This window comes from Oryzias latipes, chromosome 13 (genome assembly GCF_002234675.1).
Source record: "Oryzias latipes chromosome 13, ASM223467v1".
Taxonomy (NCBI): Eukaryota; Metazoa; Chordata; class Actinopteri; order Beloniformes; family Adrianichthyidae; genus Oryzias; species Oryzias latipes.
In genome coordinates this window covers 13967249-13982289 of record NC_019871.2, presented here as the reverse complement: position 1 = coordinate 13982289, position 15041 = coordinate 13967249, and the positions used below count along the sequence as shown (strand labels likewise).

The following is a 15041-nucleotide window of genomic DNA, read 5'->3' as shown; positions in this document are numbered from 1 at the left end:
ACAACTAGAACCATCCACCTCACTGTCCCGAGGAGGAAAACTCACAGGCACATAGCAGAAAACAAGAAATCAGACCCCCAGTGTGCGACCATCCTCCCCGCCCCGCTGTCTTGGCCCCGTCTCTATAATTACACGTCTCTATGTTCTCATACTCTCAACGTCTCTTCTGTTTTTCTTCCATTGTAGATATAATTAGCAGCAGACTTGATCTTCCCTTGTTTGCCTTCACCCACTTTCCATCTGTCTTCCAGCAACCCTGACACTCCCACCATCTCCTAACATCTACTGCCTTCCTTCAAACCCGCTGCCCTCCAGCGGGGCACAAAATGCCACCGTCAGAATGTAAACATCTCAAATCTCAAATAAGGACTGACAGCTCTATAAAACATAGAGGCATAAAACAGCAGGTTTTTAATTTTTTAATAACAGCGAATCAAAGTGCAAGGGCTTTTTTAAGTAAAGAGAAATGTGTTAATGTTATAACAAAATTATCAAAAAAAATTAAGATCTTTTGAACAGAACTCCCACGGAACGACGACAATCAGGTTTCATGTGAAAATAAACAAAATCTTTGTGTGTTTTTTTTATAAAACATGATAAATAACTAAATTATCTGATTACTTGGATCCTTCTCTATGTTTTAACACAAAACAAATATATTCAAAGTTAGAGAAAACCCAGCCAAAAAAAAGTCAGTTCATGGTCAATCGACTGATGTTTCAATAATCCAAGTTAGGTTAGAATAATTTTGCATCTCCAGTTTACAGTTTAACATCTCCCTGAATGCAAGCGATCATTCCCTGACCTTTCCAGTGTTGTTATTATTCTAAACAAGATTACAACGATCCCATAACCTAAGCAGAGTCCTTACCTTAATCCAAGCCATGCTGTTTGGCAGGAACGGATAACGGATGTGCTGCCAAGAAGATCAGAAAGTATCTAAACACGTCTGTCGGAACCAAACGGGAATATTTTGTTTGTTGTAGTAAGACGGTTTAAATTAATTGTCCACGGGGCTAAAAAGGTTTAAATCACGGTGGTCCAACAGTTACATGTGGCACAACTAACTCATTTGAAATAATGTTATCTGGAAATTATTTTCTGATATTTAGTATAAATGTATCATATTTTTAATTTATCCTAATCTTTAAAAAAACCCACGGATTTAATACATTTATTCTAAAAAATATTCTATTAAAAATCCGGTTTTCATTCAATTTTCTAACTTATTTATTGTATTCTTAAACTCTTGACTCAATTTGCTTGTTGCTTTTGACATTTCCTTTCTACATCCTTCACCCCTCCCTGTCTGTCAGACAGCCACATTCCTGCAGGCTTGATTGGCTTAAGGTAACCGCTGTGGTCACTTCCAACGCCGTGGAACAACAGAGACATCTTGACATGTCGTCCAGTGTCAGCCTGCCTCATGATCATCCTGTCCTCCTTTCACCCCTCCACCACCACATCCTTGAGTTGTCTGGGATTCTTTCAACAGTTTGAGTCAGACTTTTAAAAAATGAAATTAATTTTTTTTTAAAAACCTGTCCTTTACTGACATCATCTGCTGGACACCTCCCCACCTACTTCCTGTTGCTCCAACACTTCCCCTCTAGATTGCGTACATTAGCCTTAGCCTTTTGCTCACTTATTCCACCACAACCCAAACCAGCTCTCTTCACCCCACCACCGCCACCACACTCCACCCACTTCCACAGGAAATTACCTTGAGAAGTCAATGAACACATCACATCCACAGCTACACTTCCACTGTGACCTTTTTAGTGAAACAGGGTGAGACGAGGAAAAGAGTGCAGTAAGTGTGTGTTCTCATCGTTGTCCATTTGTCCATTTAAATTTAAATCATTCTGGGTTTAGTGTAGTTTTGTGGCTTTACTGGTTTAAAAAATCAAAAATGGGGTAGATATTACGTGTGGATTTGTATGTCTTCATTTGCCGATTAGAATACAAAAAAAAGTTATTACAGGCCATCCTAGGATTTACCCCCCCCCCCCCCCTTTTTTTTGACATGCAGACTAATAAGACAACAACTTGAGTCAATATGACTGTAGAAAAAAAGTACCTATTTTCCAAAAACAAGTGATGATGCTCTTATGGTTTTGCATGTGAGGGTTATTTAATGGATTATTTCAGTGAAGGATCGTTAAGTGAGCTTTTCTCATCAAAGTGAACACATGCAAACACTGATTTAAGAACGTGAGAACATCCGATCGGAGCTTAAACGACAAGAGCAGAAGTGACACGTGAGCGGACTTGATCCTCAAAATGTTTGCTCCTGTCTAGCTTTGGCAACAAACTACGGTGGTAAAAGGAGGATTAATGGCAGCTGGAGTAAAACTTTTTCCAGTCTGGGTAATCCACAGACGTGATGTGGTTGAAAAGCTGGGGAGGACAGCGACATTTAACATTTAAAGCGTTTGCACTCAGTCATCCAGACGTGTGTGCAGAAAAGATACTGACTGACTGAAAGATATCAGAAGGAAGACTCTAAAAGAAAGCTATTATTTGTAATTACAGCTTTGCACCCATTCACATGCTGGGAAACACTTAGTCCGCTCACACAATGACACGTCCACAGACAGAGAGGCTCTATAATTTACCATGATCATGCAAATCAAGGCTGCTTTACCTCTCTTCTGTTTCAATAGAAAGACTGCTACTCTCAATCTAATTTGCACACAAATGAAATCATTAAAACAAACTTCCCTTGAGACGTTTCGCCTGCAGTTATTAACTTATCTCTAAAAACATGTGTTCTGGGTTCCGATGGGAATTAACTTTTGGTGTTTTGTGTTTTCCCAACAATTCCAGGTTGCATGTTCGGTTAAGATTGCGGTCAGACTACCTAAAGAGCAATCAGGAGGAAACTGGCTGCACCTTGCATTGTTGCAGGTGTGTATTTTCAGCTGCTCTGCACTACGGTATCAGCATACATGCAGGCATGCAAGGCTGCAGAGGACAGTCAATTAGGGGACAAAAGAGAAGAGAGCCCGGACGACAGATGAAGAATGAGTGAAAGAGAGACTTGGGGAGAAAAAGAAAGCTCCAACTATGCCCCTGTGCTTCAGTTTCTCTTCATTGACTCTCTGTGCTCTGCTCCCACACAGCAGGAATGCACAGGTAACAACGCACCATGTGTATGCGATGTAATGATATTGAGACGGGCCTCCGTTCTCTTTCACTGATGGAAAACAGCTAGGTGCGCTCATTTAATCACTATTACCTGCTTAAGTGCCTTTTAAGCATAACAGCAATTTTTTGCATTGACATATTTTTTTTTATGTCAGCCTTCTAAAACATCAGTTTGAGTTCATAGCTCATACTTACTTTTCTCATTGGGTGAATTTTAGAGTAACCAGATTTCTCTACTTGCTTGATACTGACAGGAAATTACATAACCCCAACATCTTCACTGTGGACTCATGGTCAGAAGGTCTTTCAGGGCGTTCTCTAGCCTAAACAGCTACATGGGTGGTTTAGTCCTCACATGTGACCCAGAGTTTCATCTCTGCATCATTACTCAGATACAATTTCAATAGACAAAACAATAAAGTTTAAGTGATAAAATTACTGCCAGTAAATAAATCATTTTGGTGTGGAAATTTTACATGATGGACTAAAATGTAAAAAATGGTTTGCTTGATTCAGATGTTTTGTTTTTTAATTAAACCATTTTTAGGATCCTGACTGATCTAAGAGCAAAGAAGAATTAGGATCGTCCACAACAAACTGTTGGTCTGAAGAAAAACAACATTGTTTATGAAAAAGTTTTCTTCTTTTGCATTAAAAACCTTGACATCCACATTTTACGATTTCACAAAAGATGATTGTAATTGTGGGTATATCTCGAGTTTTATTTGATGTTGAAATATCAAAACGGTTTCAACCTCCTTTGAATGTTTTTTTCAGTTAAGGAGTGTGCATTTCACTATGCAGTTTGTCATTAAAAAAACAAATCTAAATGCAAATAACTTTTTGCTTTCACACGGTTTTGTTCATAAGACACATGCTGCATTTAAATCAAGCCCTGTTGCGCTCCAGCCTCCTACTCCCAGTGTAAATCAAATGCACCATTTCAATCTGAATCATAGTTTCTCGAGGCGTAGTGCTTAATTTGAACTATCTTTTCTGACATCCTTTTCCATCTTTTTCTTTTGATATTTCCCACCTGATGAAAAAAAAACTCTTTTCCTGCTCAACATTTTACCACTTGGGTTAGTTCAAAGGTGTGCTGTCTCCTGCTTTTGACAGATCAAGGCAGAAATCTCAAACAAATGTACTTAGAAACTGTTGTTGTGAAAAAAAGACAGAAAAAAGGGAAATACTGTGGACGAATCCAGAACAGGAGCTTTTCTATCCCGGTAACAAATAATAAAACAAAATATTTGTTTAAAGACAGAAGAAGACTAAAATGGTCTTTGCTTCCTCCACAGCCCACATCGGACGCCCACAGTCAATTTAACTCTTTGTTTTTTGACTGTAAGGCTGCCATCTTGCTCCATCTTTCTAAAATAAATAAATAAAAACCATCAAATAAACCTCTTCATTTAAACCTCCACAAGAAGAAAAATGATTGTAATGCCTGAAGTCTCAAAATATGTCTTTACATTTTAGGTTTGCTTGAAAGGCCCATTTGCCCATTTCCATAATGTTCCATATTTTGTATATCAAAGTACACAAATAGGAAACTTTGCACACTTTCCACTATTTGTTCTGTTGTGTCCACAGCAGAGGTTTTTTTAATGTCATGTGTTTAGCAGCTTGTCAATTAGCCCATCAGGCCAATTCTGATACAACTAAAACTGCATGTAGACAGACAATGATGTAAAAAAAAAAGGGCATTATGAGAACAATAAAAAAACAAGCTCCAATGCAAAAAAAATAAAAAATGGGGAATAGATAAAAAAGAAATTATCTTGAGAAAATGGGGTGAATTAAAAGCAATTCTAAACACTTCAGAAACCAGCTGGGATTTTAAATCAACACAGAATACCTTTAAATGTAAATCACCTAAGTAAAAAAGAACACTGTTTTTAGGAGGCTAATCTTTCATAATAAGCTTTAGGACACACAAAACAATATCGATGGTAAAAAATAAATATCTTCGAGATAGCCAAATATAGCTTTTCAGTTAACTCAGAAAAACATTTTATAAAAAAATGAACTGCTTACCCATAAGAAATGATTAGTTAGGTTGTGAGGAAAACAGTTTACTGTCTAAGCATCACTAAATATTCTTAATTGGGATGGTCTAATCATAAGTCTGTTATGTTTGGGAAAGTAATGATAAATCAGAAATGACAAAAAATTGTGTCTTGGTGACTAATAATAATTATATTATTAAGTAATTGAAACATCACATGTAGGCACAAAAGCAGAATCCAGTGACCAGGTATTGTTTTACTAATAGCAAGCAGTTTTGCCTATGAAATATTTCAACTAAAAACTAAAAACTAAAAAAAAACAAGAAAGAAAACAACAACCAGTCATTTTTCTGAAGAGCAGCTCAATGATGACACTTATTTGTTGTTTCTGATTCTTTAACTGTTTGTCAAATTTGGTTAAAGTTGGTCATTTCAGTGTTTGTGAGTTTATCAAAAAGTGTCTTTCAAATCCAGGTAGGTAATTATTTTTTGCTCAATCCCAAGTAAAGTTTACAAAGTCCCTTACTTCCACTGAAGTGTGTGTTTCTGTTCATCAATACATTTAAAATACTTCTTTTCATTAGAATACTATAAAAATTTGCTGTGGAGTTTTCTTTCCGCCCTCAGATGTAATTTCAGCACTTGAACATTGATTAAGAGCTACAGTCATTGCTATGGTGGGAACTGCCGCAGCTGCACATGGAGAGATTTGCATGAAGGCTTCACTTTTGCATGCTGCTCTGGAAAAGGCGTGCTCTTTATTTGACCTATGTGTGCATGTAGACAGCCTGTTTCTTTACCTTAGTGTTTCTGTTCACTAGGGGGCTCGGGTTTCACCTGCATGTCCCGACATCATCAGATGTCTATACAGAAAGTTTGTGCAAATCTATGTAATGAACTCCCTTTAAAAGAAAGCTGTCAGATTCTACTGCGAATCATACATTATGAAACAAAAAACTCATGTTCCTTTATAAGAGCTTAACATAAACCACTGAATTTACAATTGTTTGGCTCCAGATTTCTTATTTTGTTTGAATAGAGCACGCCTTTCATCTCTGTGGTCCATGAGCATGGTTTCTTTGGCTGCTAAGATTTCCTTCCTTCAGTCCCAATGTTGTTTTATTTCAAGGATCATAATAAGAACGGAGAATGAATGACCATCTGTGTTGGCCCTCTTTTTGACTGAGGACCTGTCAAGGTGTACTTTACCTCCCAACCAATGACAGCCCCAGATTTTTTACTTCTCATTTTCCCCTCTTTATTATCCATAGTTAGCTTGTTTGCTTACATTTTCATTCATGGGGGAGACTGGAATCATTATCTCTGCTTTTCTGTCAGTGTTTTTATTGTATTCCTCCATGGGAGGGGGATTAGGCTGTGAGAAATGGGTGCATTGTGTCTAAAAGAGTCTACTTTTCTCTTCATTCATAAAGATTTCTTACTTAGGTCCATCTTTTTAGTGCTTTAATAGGGTGGGGATGAACAGACTAAAGAACGGAAAATATCAAAGGAAAGCCAAAAGTAGTCAGGTTTCCTCAGCAGAAGCCCAGATAAGATTTCCTCCAAAAGGTGGTTCATGAAAAAGACAAAAGCACATTTGTTTTTTTTCTCTTATTTTGAAGTAAAAAAGATTGTCATTTTCTTTTAAGCTCAGCTTACATGAACCTCTACGCTGTATTTTAAAGTATGATGATCAAAAAATAAATATATTTGCTTCCGCTCTTGGTTGTTGATGTACCTGAAGAGTGAATTCCAATCTGGCTCCGGTTTGAGACGTACACTCACCGGCCACTTTATTAGGTACACCTGACTTGCTCATTAACGCAAATTTCTAATCAGCCAATCACATGGCAGCAACTCAGTGCATTTCGGCATGAAGACATGGTCAAAACAACCTGCTGCAGTTCAAACTGAGAATCAGAATGGGGGAGAAATAAGTGACTTTGAATGTGGCATGGTTGTTGGTACCAGACTGGCTGCTATGAGTATTTCAGAAACTGCTGATCTGGGATTTTCACCCACAAATATCTCTAGGGTTTACAGAGAATGGTCTGAAAAAGAGAACATTTCCAGTGAGCGGCAGTTCTGTGGGCAGAAATTCCTTATTGATGCCGGAGGTCAAAGGAGAACAGCCAGACTGATTCCAGTTGACAGAAATGCAAAATTAACTCAAATAACCACTGGTTACAATTGAGGTCTATAGAAGAGGCCGTGTGGGGCGGCCGTGGTGCAGCGGTAGGGCGGTCGTCCCATGATCGTAAGGTTGCAGGTTCGATTCCCGCCTTGCACGCCCATGAGTCGAAGTGTCCTTGGGCAAGACACTGAACCCCACCTTGCCTCTGGTGGAAGGTTGGCACCAGTGTTCAGCAGCAGAGCGACCACCAGTGTGTGACTGTGTGTGTGAATGTGTGTGTGACTGGGTGAATGGGTCTGTGACTGTAAAGCACTTTGTCCTTGTAGGAAGAAAGGCGCTATATAAGTATACGCCATTCACCATTTACCCAAGAGCATCTTTGAATGCACAACACATCCAACCTTGAGGCAGATGGACTGCAGCAGCACAAGACCACACCAGGTGTCACTCCTGTCAGCTAAGAACAGGAATCTGAGGCTACGATTCACACAGGTTCACAAAAACTGAACAGTAGAAGATTGGAAACACGTTGTCTGGTCTGCTGCCACATTAGGTCAGAATTTAGCGTCAACAACATGAAAGGCCGGATCCATATGACCCATCCTCTGATGGCTACTTCCAGCAGGATAAGGCACCACATCATAAATGTGGAACCATCTCAGACTGGTTTCTTGAACATAAGTTCACTGGACTCAAATGGCCTCCACAGTCACCAGCTTTCATTCCAATAGACCACCTTGAGGATGTGGTGGAACGGGAGATTGGCGTCATGGATGTGCAGTCAACAAATCTGTAGCAACTGTGTGATGCTGTTATGTTTATATGGATCAAACTCTCTGAGGAATGTTTCCAGTACCTTGTTGAATCTATGCCACCAAGGATTAGGGTAGTTCTGAAGGCAAAAGGGGGTTCACCTTACTAGTACCAACTCGATACTAGCCAGGTGAATCTAATGAAGTAGCCGGTAGGTGTACATGTCTGTGTTATCAATGTAAATGCTGTGCAAATTTAAATTATCATAAATGATGACAGGCTAAAGCACATTAGAGGGAAGTTTGTTCAGATGCTCTTTTTAGAAATGAAATGTTCACAATCAATACTATCATTAGGACAAATTATAAAGTATCAGAATGATAACTGTCCACTTTTATCCTGAACTTGGACGATGATCTTTGAGCAACAACAACAAAAAAACATCTGTTTCTTTGTCATTTGATGTATAGTTTGATGACTGTACCTAATATCTGTTCTTACGAAGACTCATTCTAGTCTTCGTCTGAGCTCCTTCCTCTGCGCTACCTTTCTAGTTTCAACCAGGTTCGACACAGAGGGAGACAGGGCTTAAAGAAATAACTGTGCTGTTATGAATTCTTTGAACCCGCCTAATCTCCGGCGAGCATCTAAAGCATCCCAGACTACTAATTGTCCGCAGTTCTGGGGTCAAAAACAAGCCACATCCCAGCCAAGTGTAAGATCACTGATGCCCAAGAGGCAGAGGCAAAATCTGCGTTCCAACATCCGAAAAATACAAAGTAAAAGGGATTTAGGGGAATTAACGGACATATCCCAACACAGACTCTCAGTGTCCTAAAAGGGATAAGCCCCCTACAGCCAGGCTTGATCTCATTTTAGGCAAAACAACCAGCAGAACGAATTATACCTACACTCACATTCATAAGCAAATGCAGATCCAGACACACATTCTCACTCTGAGGTTAGGGGGAAGGAACATGAGGGAGGCCAGGGGACACAGACACAGCTCACCTTTCCTCATAATGGCTGCGCTCACCTGTTCATCACCTCACCTGGGGCAGGGGGATAACCCCCCCCCCCACCCACACACACACACACTTACTTCTCCCCCACTTTCCAGAGATGGTTAGATAAAGCCATCCTTTGAGCTGAAAACGCACTGAGATTGCGACAGTGAGTTCCAGCTCTCTGTCTCCCCCCACACAGACCGGCCCGGCCCTGAAACTGATCCAGCTTGGCTTTCTCGTGGAGAAGTTTCTCACACTCGCAACCTGCCAATCACTCACACCTCCCAAAGGACCAGAGGAGGGAAAAAAAGTGTGACACACGCAGTGTGCATCCAGTAAACATGCAAGAGCACACCCACAAAAGCAAAACTGTACAGATAAGGGAGGATAATTGGTTCTGGGACAGTGACTCTCACAGGTAAATGGGCTGATACAGATCAATGAGAAGAAACCCAAACCATCTCTGCTAGGCATTCTTGTTTGTTTGTGTGTGCTTGTTTTGTTGTGGGGTCTAACCTTCCAGTTGTGCAGAAAAAGCAACGACATCCTGGAAATTAGAAAAATTTAGCTTTAGAACATCCAAATCAGGTCTTTCAAAGAAGACGAAACATACTTCACCTCTTTTTTACTCAAGTACAACTCAATATGACTTCACACCATAATTTGATCTTGTCTTCCTTTTTGTAATATAACAATTGTGAGAAACAATTTAAATAAACAGAATATCAATTAAAGTAATTCTTTGGAAAGGCACAAACAAAATCTTTACAACCTTTTGAAAAAACAGTGGTTTCTCTGTTCTTGTCCTCTGAAAGACATCCTCTAAAGCTCTAGTTTCATCAATAAACAAGCATTTATTGGTGGAATGCAGTTTAGATAAGACGCTGCAAATTTCCACAGAGATCAGCACAGGGCATTTTTAGACTGTGAGGTGACTGATGGAGATAAGAAGAAACCCAGGAGACTTATGTAACTTCTTTTTTCATTATGAAAATGTTTAGCTGGAAGTTTTTATTGTTTGCAACCAATAGAGTTCTTATTGCATCCAAACATTTCCTGTATGTTTGAGTGGCTTCTGACTAAACACAAATGTTTAAAATGTTTTATTAAAAGTAACTTTTTGGTGGGAATAAACTAATGGACAAATGCACCAACAGATTGAATAATGATGCAGTAGACTGTGTGCAGCTATTTTGAAGAGCATATTTAAAGCTAAACACAATGAAATTGTTGTGAACCTTTTGTAATTATAAAAATAACAAAGACCAAGAATATGAACCTAAAAGAATATAAGGCAAATTATTTTTTAAGGGTTTCTGATCCATTCTTGTGCTCTGCAGCTGCAGAGCTGCACGGTCGCGGATAAGGAGAGACTGCAGAAGGTCGTAGAGACGGCTCAGAAAATCATAGGGCGCCCTCTCCCCACCCTGACGGACATCTACTCCGCGCGGTGCATCACTAGGGCTCAGAACATCATCAAGGACAGTTCACACCCTGGCTCAGACCTGTTCGACCTGCTGCCCTCTGGGAGGCGCTACAAAGGCATCAGAAGCAAGACGAACAGACTCAAAAACAGCTTCTTTCCAAAGGCTATAACCATCCTCAATTCCAAAATGCACAGATAAAATCCATACTTCTGTCCAATTACTCTGTCCACAGCGTCAACACTCTATCTCATTGCTACCTCTTGCACTGACATGTTTACACACAAATTTTGTACGCAATTCTGCACACTAATTTCGGACATTCTTCTTTACAGTTTATATTTGTACACTTGTATATACTGATATGTTTGTTTGATATTGCATTTCGTTGTTCCTTGCTATTCTTGCACTGTAATGGTGATGCTTCAATCTCATTGTACAACGGACAATGACAATAAAGCAAATCTAATCTTATCTAATCTAATCTAATCTAATCTAATGTAATCTTTAACAAAGGTTTGATAAACAAACCTTTGTGTCATTCATGTGTCTAGAACTTAACTAAATATAATTGTATATCAAATTTAAGAACTGAAACTTTTGGATCTGCAACCTGAGGATCCGGAACCACGTGCGGCTCTTTCATTCTTCCATTGTGGCTCTTTTGCTTTAAAGAAATATGCTAACATTTGAATAAATAATAATGAGTTTGTTGGCATTTATGTCAAGCCTTTTAAATTAAGGTGACTGTATTTGTAAAATATTTTTTAAACCTCTGCTGGGATTACATTAAATTAAGAGGCTTGTGTGCTTAACCACTCTTCCAATATGCAGACGTCAGATAACTAAGCAAAAAGTTGGTAAAACGTTTAGTTGATTGTCAGAGCTGTTTATTATTAGATTAAGTTTCAAATGTGTATTCTTATCTTCCGCTGCACAACAGTTGCGGTTTAGATGCAAAGTATAGAATTGAAAGTAAATCTGTTGCACCTCGAGGATGTCATTTGACACTGGGTGTATTTTATTTTGAAAATACCTTATATTTGCCACAGTGACAAGTAGAGGAAGTTAGAGTTGTTATCTATAGAAAAATATAAAATTACTATAATTAGATTTTTAGAAATATATAACAGCTACATTTTAGAATGGCTTAATAGTAACACAAACAAAATCAAAGGGTATTTTTTTAAATAATCAAGTGGAATTTTGTGGTTCTCTTTGCTCAGAAACTGAACCAAATGGCTGTTAGCGTTAAATATTTCAGATGCCTGTTTTGGATGAACCAAGGAAAAAAACTATTCAATCAGATTTATTGCCTTTGCAATATATGTTGCATCACACTGAGAACCCACTATCCCTCTAATCTCTACATAAACCTGGAGGAAAGTTTTGCAGATGACAGAGTGGAATTTGTAATGCGCTCAACAGACAGGGCTGAATGGGGAAAAGTGACAAAGTGGCTCTTGTTTGTTTGTATTTTTTTGTCGGCTGGACTCTGTTTCAAAGCATGATGCCCAGTCCAAGCATAAAAAGACACATTTTTGCATGAAAATGTAATCATTTTTTCCAGTCTTGGAAAAAAAGCTTTATGCTGCCCACCAGGAAAAAAATTATGTCATGTTTTTTTATGCTAATCCATCTGATATAGAATGAACTCTGCAAGGGTTGCCATCACTCCAATCCACTCAGTTGAGTGCTCTAGGTTGCACTTCAAGATCAGCCTGTTCCCTTGGAAACCAAAATACAACCAGCACATCCCCCCCGTACTTACTGGCCAGGCATAAGAGAAGGGAATGACAATGTGTCCATTAGTTCCGTCTTCTCCTTCTCCTCCTCCTTCACTGTGTCTCAGGTGATGTGACGAGTGGGAGTTTCCACCCAGGATGCCTGAATATCCCACACCAAAAGTGCAGGCCCCAGTGGAGGCGACCCGAGCTTGATACTCCTTGAGGCACGCTCGGAAGAAGGTGTCACATTGGTCCCTAGAAGAGCAGCGCTGTCCCCCACTGGTCTGCAGATCACAGCATTCTCCATTCTGCAGCAGCCCATGGGGATTCTGGAAGTGGCGGATCTGAAGCTCAAACAGCCCTCCACCACACACCACCTGAGTCAGGGGGAAAGGAGAGGGTTATGACAGCGGGGGTTCTGTTTATGTCAAGGCTTTTAATTTGAAAAGCAAGGGCCCATTGGATCAAAGTGCTCCAGTGTGGGCTAGGCAAATCTAATATGGTTTAACATGATTTACCTTCCAGTTCTTTTTTTTAAGTCAACAGATAAAATACAGAGAAAATCTCAGTTTAAAAGTGTTCTCTACTATATGCAGTTCTGACCAATGAAAATTAGTGAACTAGCAACAGTCATGTTTCTATCTCAAATTGAAAAAAACTCCATAGACTTTAAATTTTAAGCTTTTTGATATTTTGCTTCTTTAAAAGACTTGTGGATTTAAGAACTTCTGTGTATAAAACACAAAGATTCATCAAGAGAGTAAAAGTGAGGTAATTCTGCACATACAAAAAAAGAAAAAAAACACATAACCTTCTGACACAAAAGGCCTGTGGGATTAAATGATAAAACGGTGAACTTTTAAGGTTTTAAATGTGTCCTTTTCAAACACATGCATGCTTATCATCATAACGAATAAATAACTAGATAAAAATGTGTGTCAGGACAACAAAAGTTTCATTATATGACCAAAAAAAAAACAGATGTGTTTGTTCTTAGTATTACCTGCCTACAGAGTAACAGTCCATTCGACAATGACATTAATCTGACGTGGAATCACTTAGGTTTTGAAAACCGGCCATTAATCTCTTAACTTCCTTTTGTTTCCCTCATCTCCCTTTGTGTATTTTTTTTTCATAAATTTGTGCCACCACCCTTTTTCTTTATCATTCTCTCCCTCTCAGGGGACCAGAGGGATCTGACACGCTCTTTTTTTCCCCTCCTCCTCCTCCTCTTTCCTTCTTTCTCTGTCTGGGAATAAGTTGTAAAGATCCTGTTATTCTTTCTCTGCGGCCATTGGCTCTGCCACACCGTTCCCATTCTCCTGTTCTTCTTCCTTGTCTTTGTTTATGGATGTGGAACACACACACACAGTTTCATCCATACTTGCTGCTGTTAATGAGATCTCCTGAGAGTCTCGGAGCACCAAGGACAGGTGTATTCAAGCGTGAATATGTGCTCCTGTGTGTTTGGCTCTTTTTCAAATATGAATGAAACCAAAAATTAAATGAAGTTTGCTGATGAACATTCTCTGAAAACCATAGCGCAAACATCAAATTAGTGGTTCCTTATTCAGTTCTGATCCACTAAAGTATCACTGATGTCACAAGCAGGAATCACAAAGTCCAACCAGACCTGTTAGGGTAAGATTCCGAGCTAAAATATCAGTCGCCCCATTGTTACATTTTGCATGTCCCTCCACTGCACCCTGTCCCCTGAGCCGGGGGAGAGGTCGGTGGTGGCGAGAGGAGGGTGAACTTGTCTACATCAAAAGGCTTGTGGAGATACAGTGGCTCTCATCACTCCACATCCTCTTTTTTTCCCTCTGCTGCACTCACGGTCCAAGCCATTCCCAGCATACCAGCATTTCAGCGCTCAGTCAGACCAGAGACGGAGACAAAGAGAGACCCAGGCCAAAGCCTCGACCATCTCTGCATGAGAGCTTAAGCAGTTAAAGGCTCGCTGAAGTCAAGGAGTCCGCCTTTCTCCATCCAAAGAATGACATGGGATGGAGACAGATCTCACCTTAATGAACTCAAACAAGACTGAGAAAAAAAAGATGTAGCCTGCCTGAAAAATGAAGTGTTTTTAACCCAAACATATACTTGTTCAATATGATAGTACTGTTTGTATCACAAAGTTCACAAACATTTCTGACAACGGGATTCATTTGAAGAGCTTCTGTGACACTTCAATGGTCACCTCATCAAATTGGGGATTCCAAAAACGATTTTTACTGAATTCAATAGAGATCAATGTTTAAAATAAATAAATAACTAAAAATAAAAAGCATTTTGGAACCACATTGAAACGAGTCCACTAAACCTTTAAATAATGTCTCATTTACTGATTTTCTTTCCAAAGAAAAAAAGATCCACAACATTTTTCCTGCACAACAAAGAGCTTTATGTCCATTTTTGAAGCCACAGCAGAATTATTCATAGTTTTAACACTTATTTGCTGCAACATACATGATGAAGCCGGTGTTCCAGGAGTGTTAATTCATTCCAGGTTCTTGCATTAGAAATAGACAACAGTGTGGCGCAGAGAGGAGCACGGCCGCTGTTGCTCCTCTGAGAAAGGCTTGCAGAGGTGCCTGAATGCTCAACATTCACACGCCCCAGAGGTGGCCCCGCGCCCCACACACACCCAAGACACAGATGATGTTTGTGAGCTTAGTGTTCAGAGGGAAAACTTGAGCGTGCACGGCCACATGCGCGTGCACACGCACACCTCTGGCCTCAGTCTTACATCTGCATTACACCCATCCTGTTTCTCTCATGTACAGAAAATTGAAATGACATGCATCACTGAATTTCATTTTATGACACAGATT

General features: G+C 39.5%; 1 protein-coding gene across 2 annotated transcripts in view; it reads right to left on the bottom strand.

Annotated features, from left to right (window-relative positions):
• The window catches only part of LOC101160929 (protein jagged-1b), a 49605-nt gene that overhangs the window by 33021 nt on the left and 1543 nt on the right, over window positions 1-15041 (bottom strand). For both annotated transcript variants that reach the window (XM_020708247.2, XM_011482521.3), the window contains exon 2: window positions 12252-12584. In XM_020708247.2, coding sequence (XP_020563906.1) covers window positions 12252-12584 — 333 coding nt within the window. The remainder of the gene's footprint in view (window positions 1-12251; window positions 12585-15041) is intronic.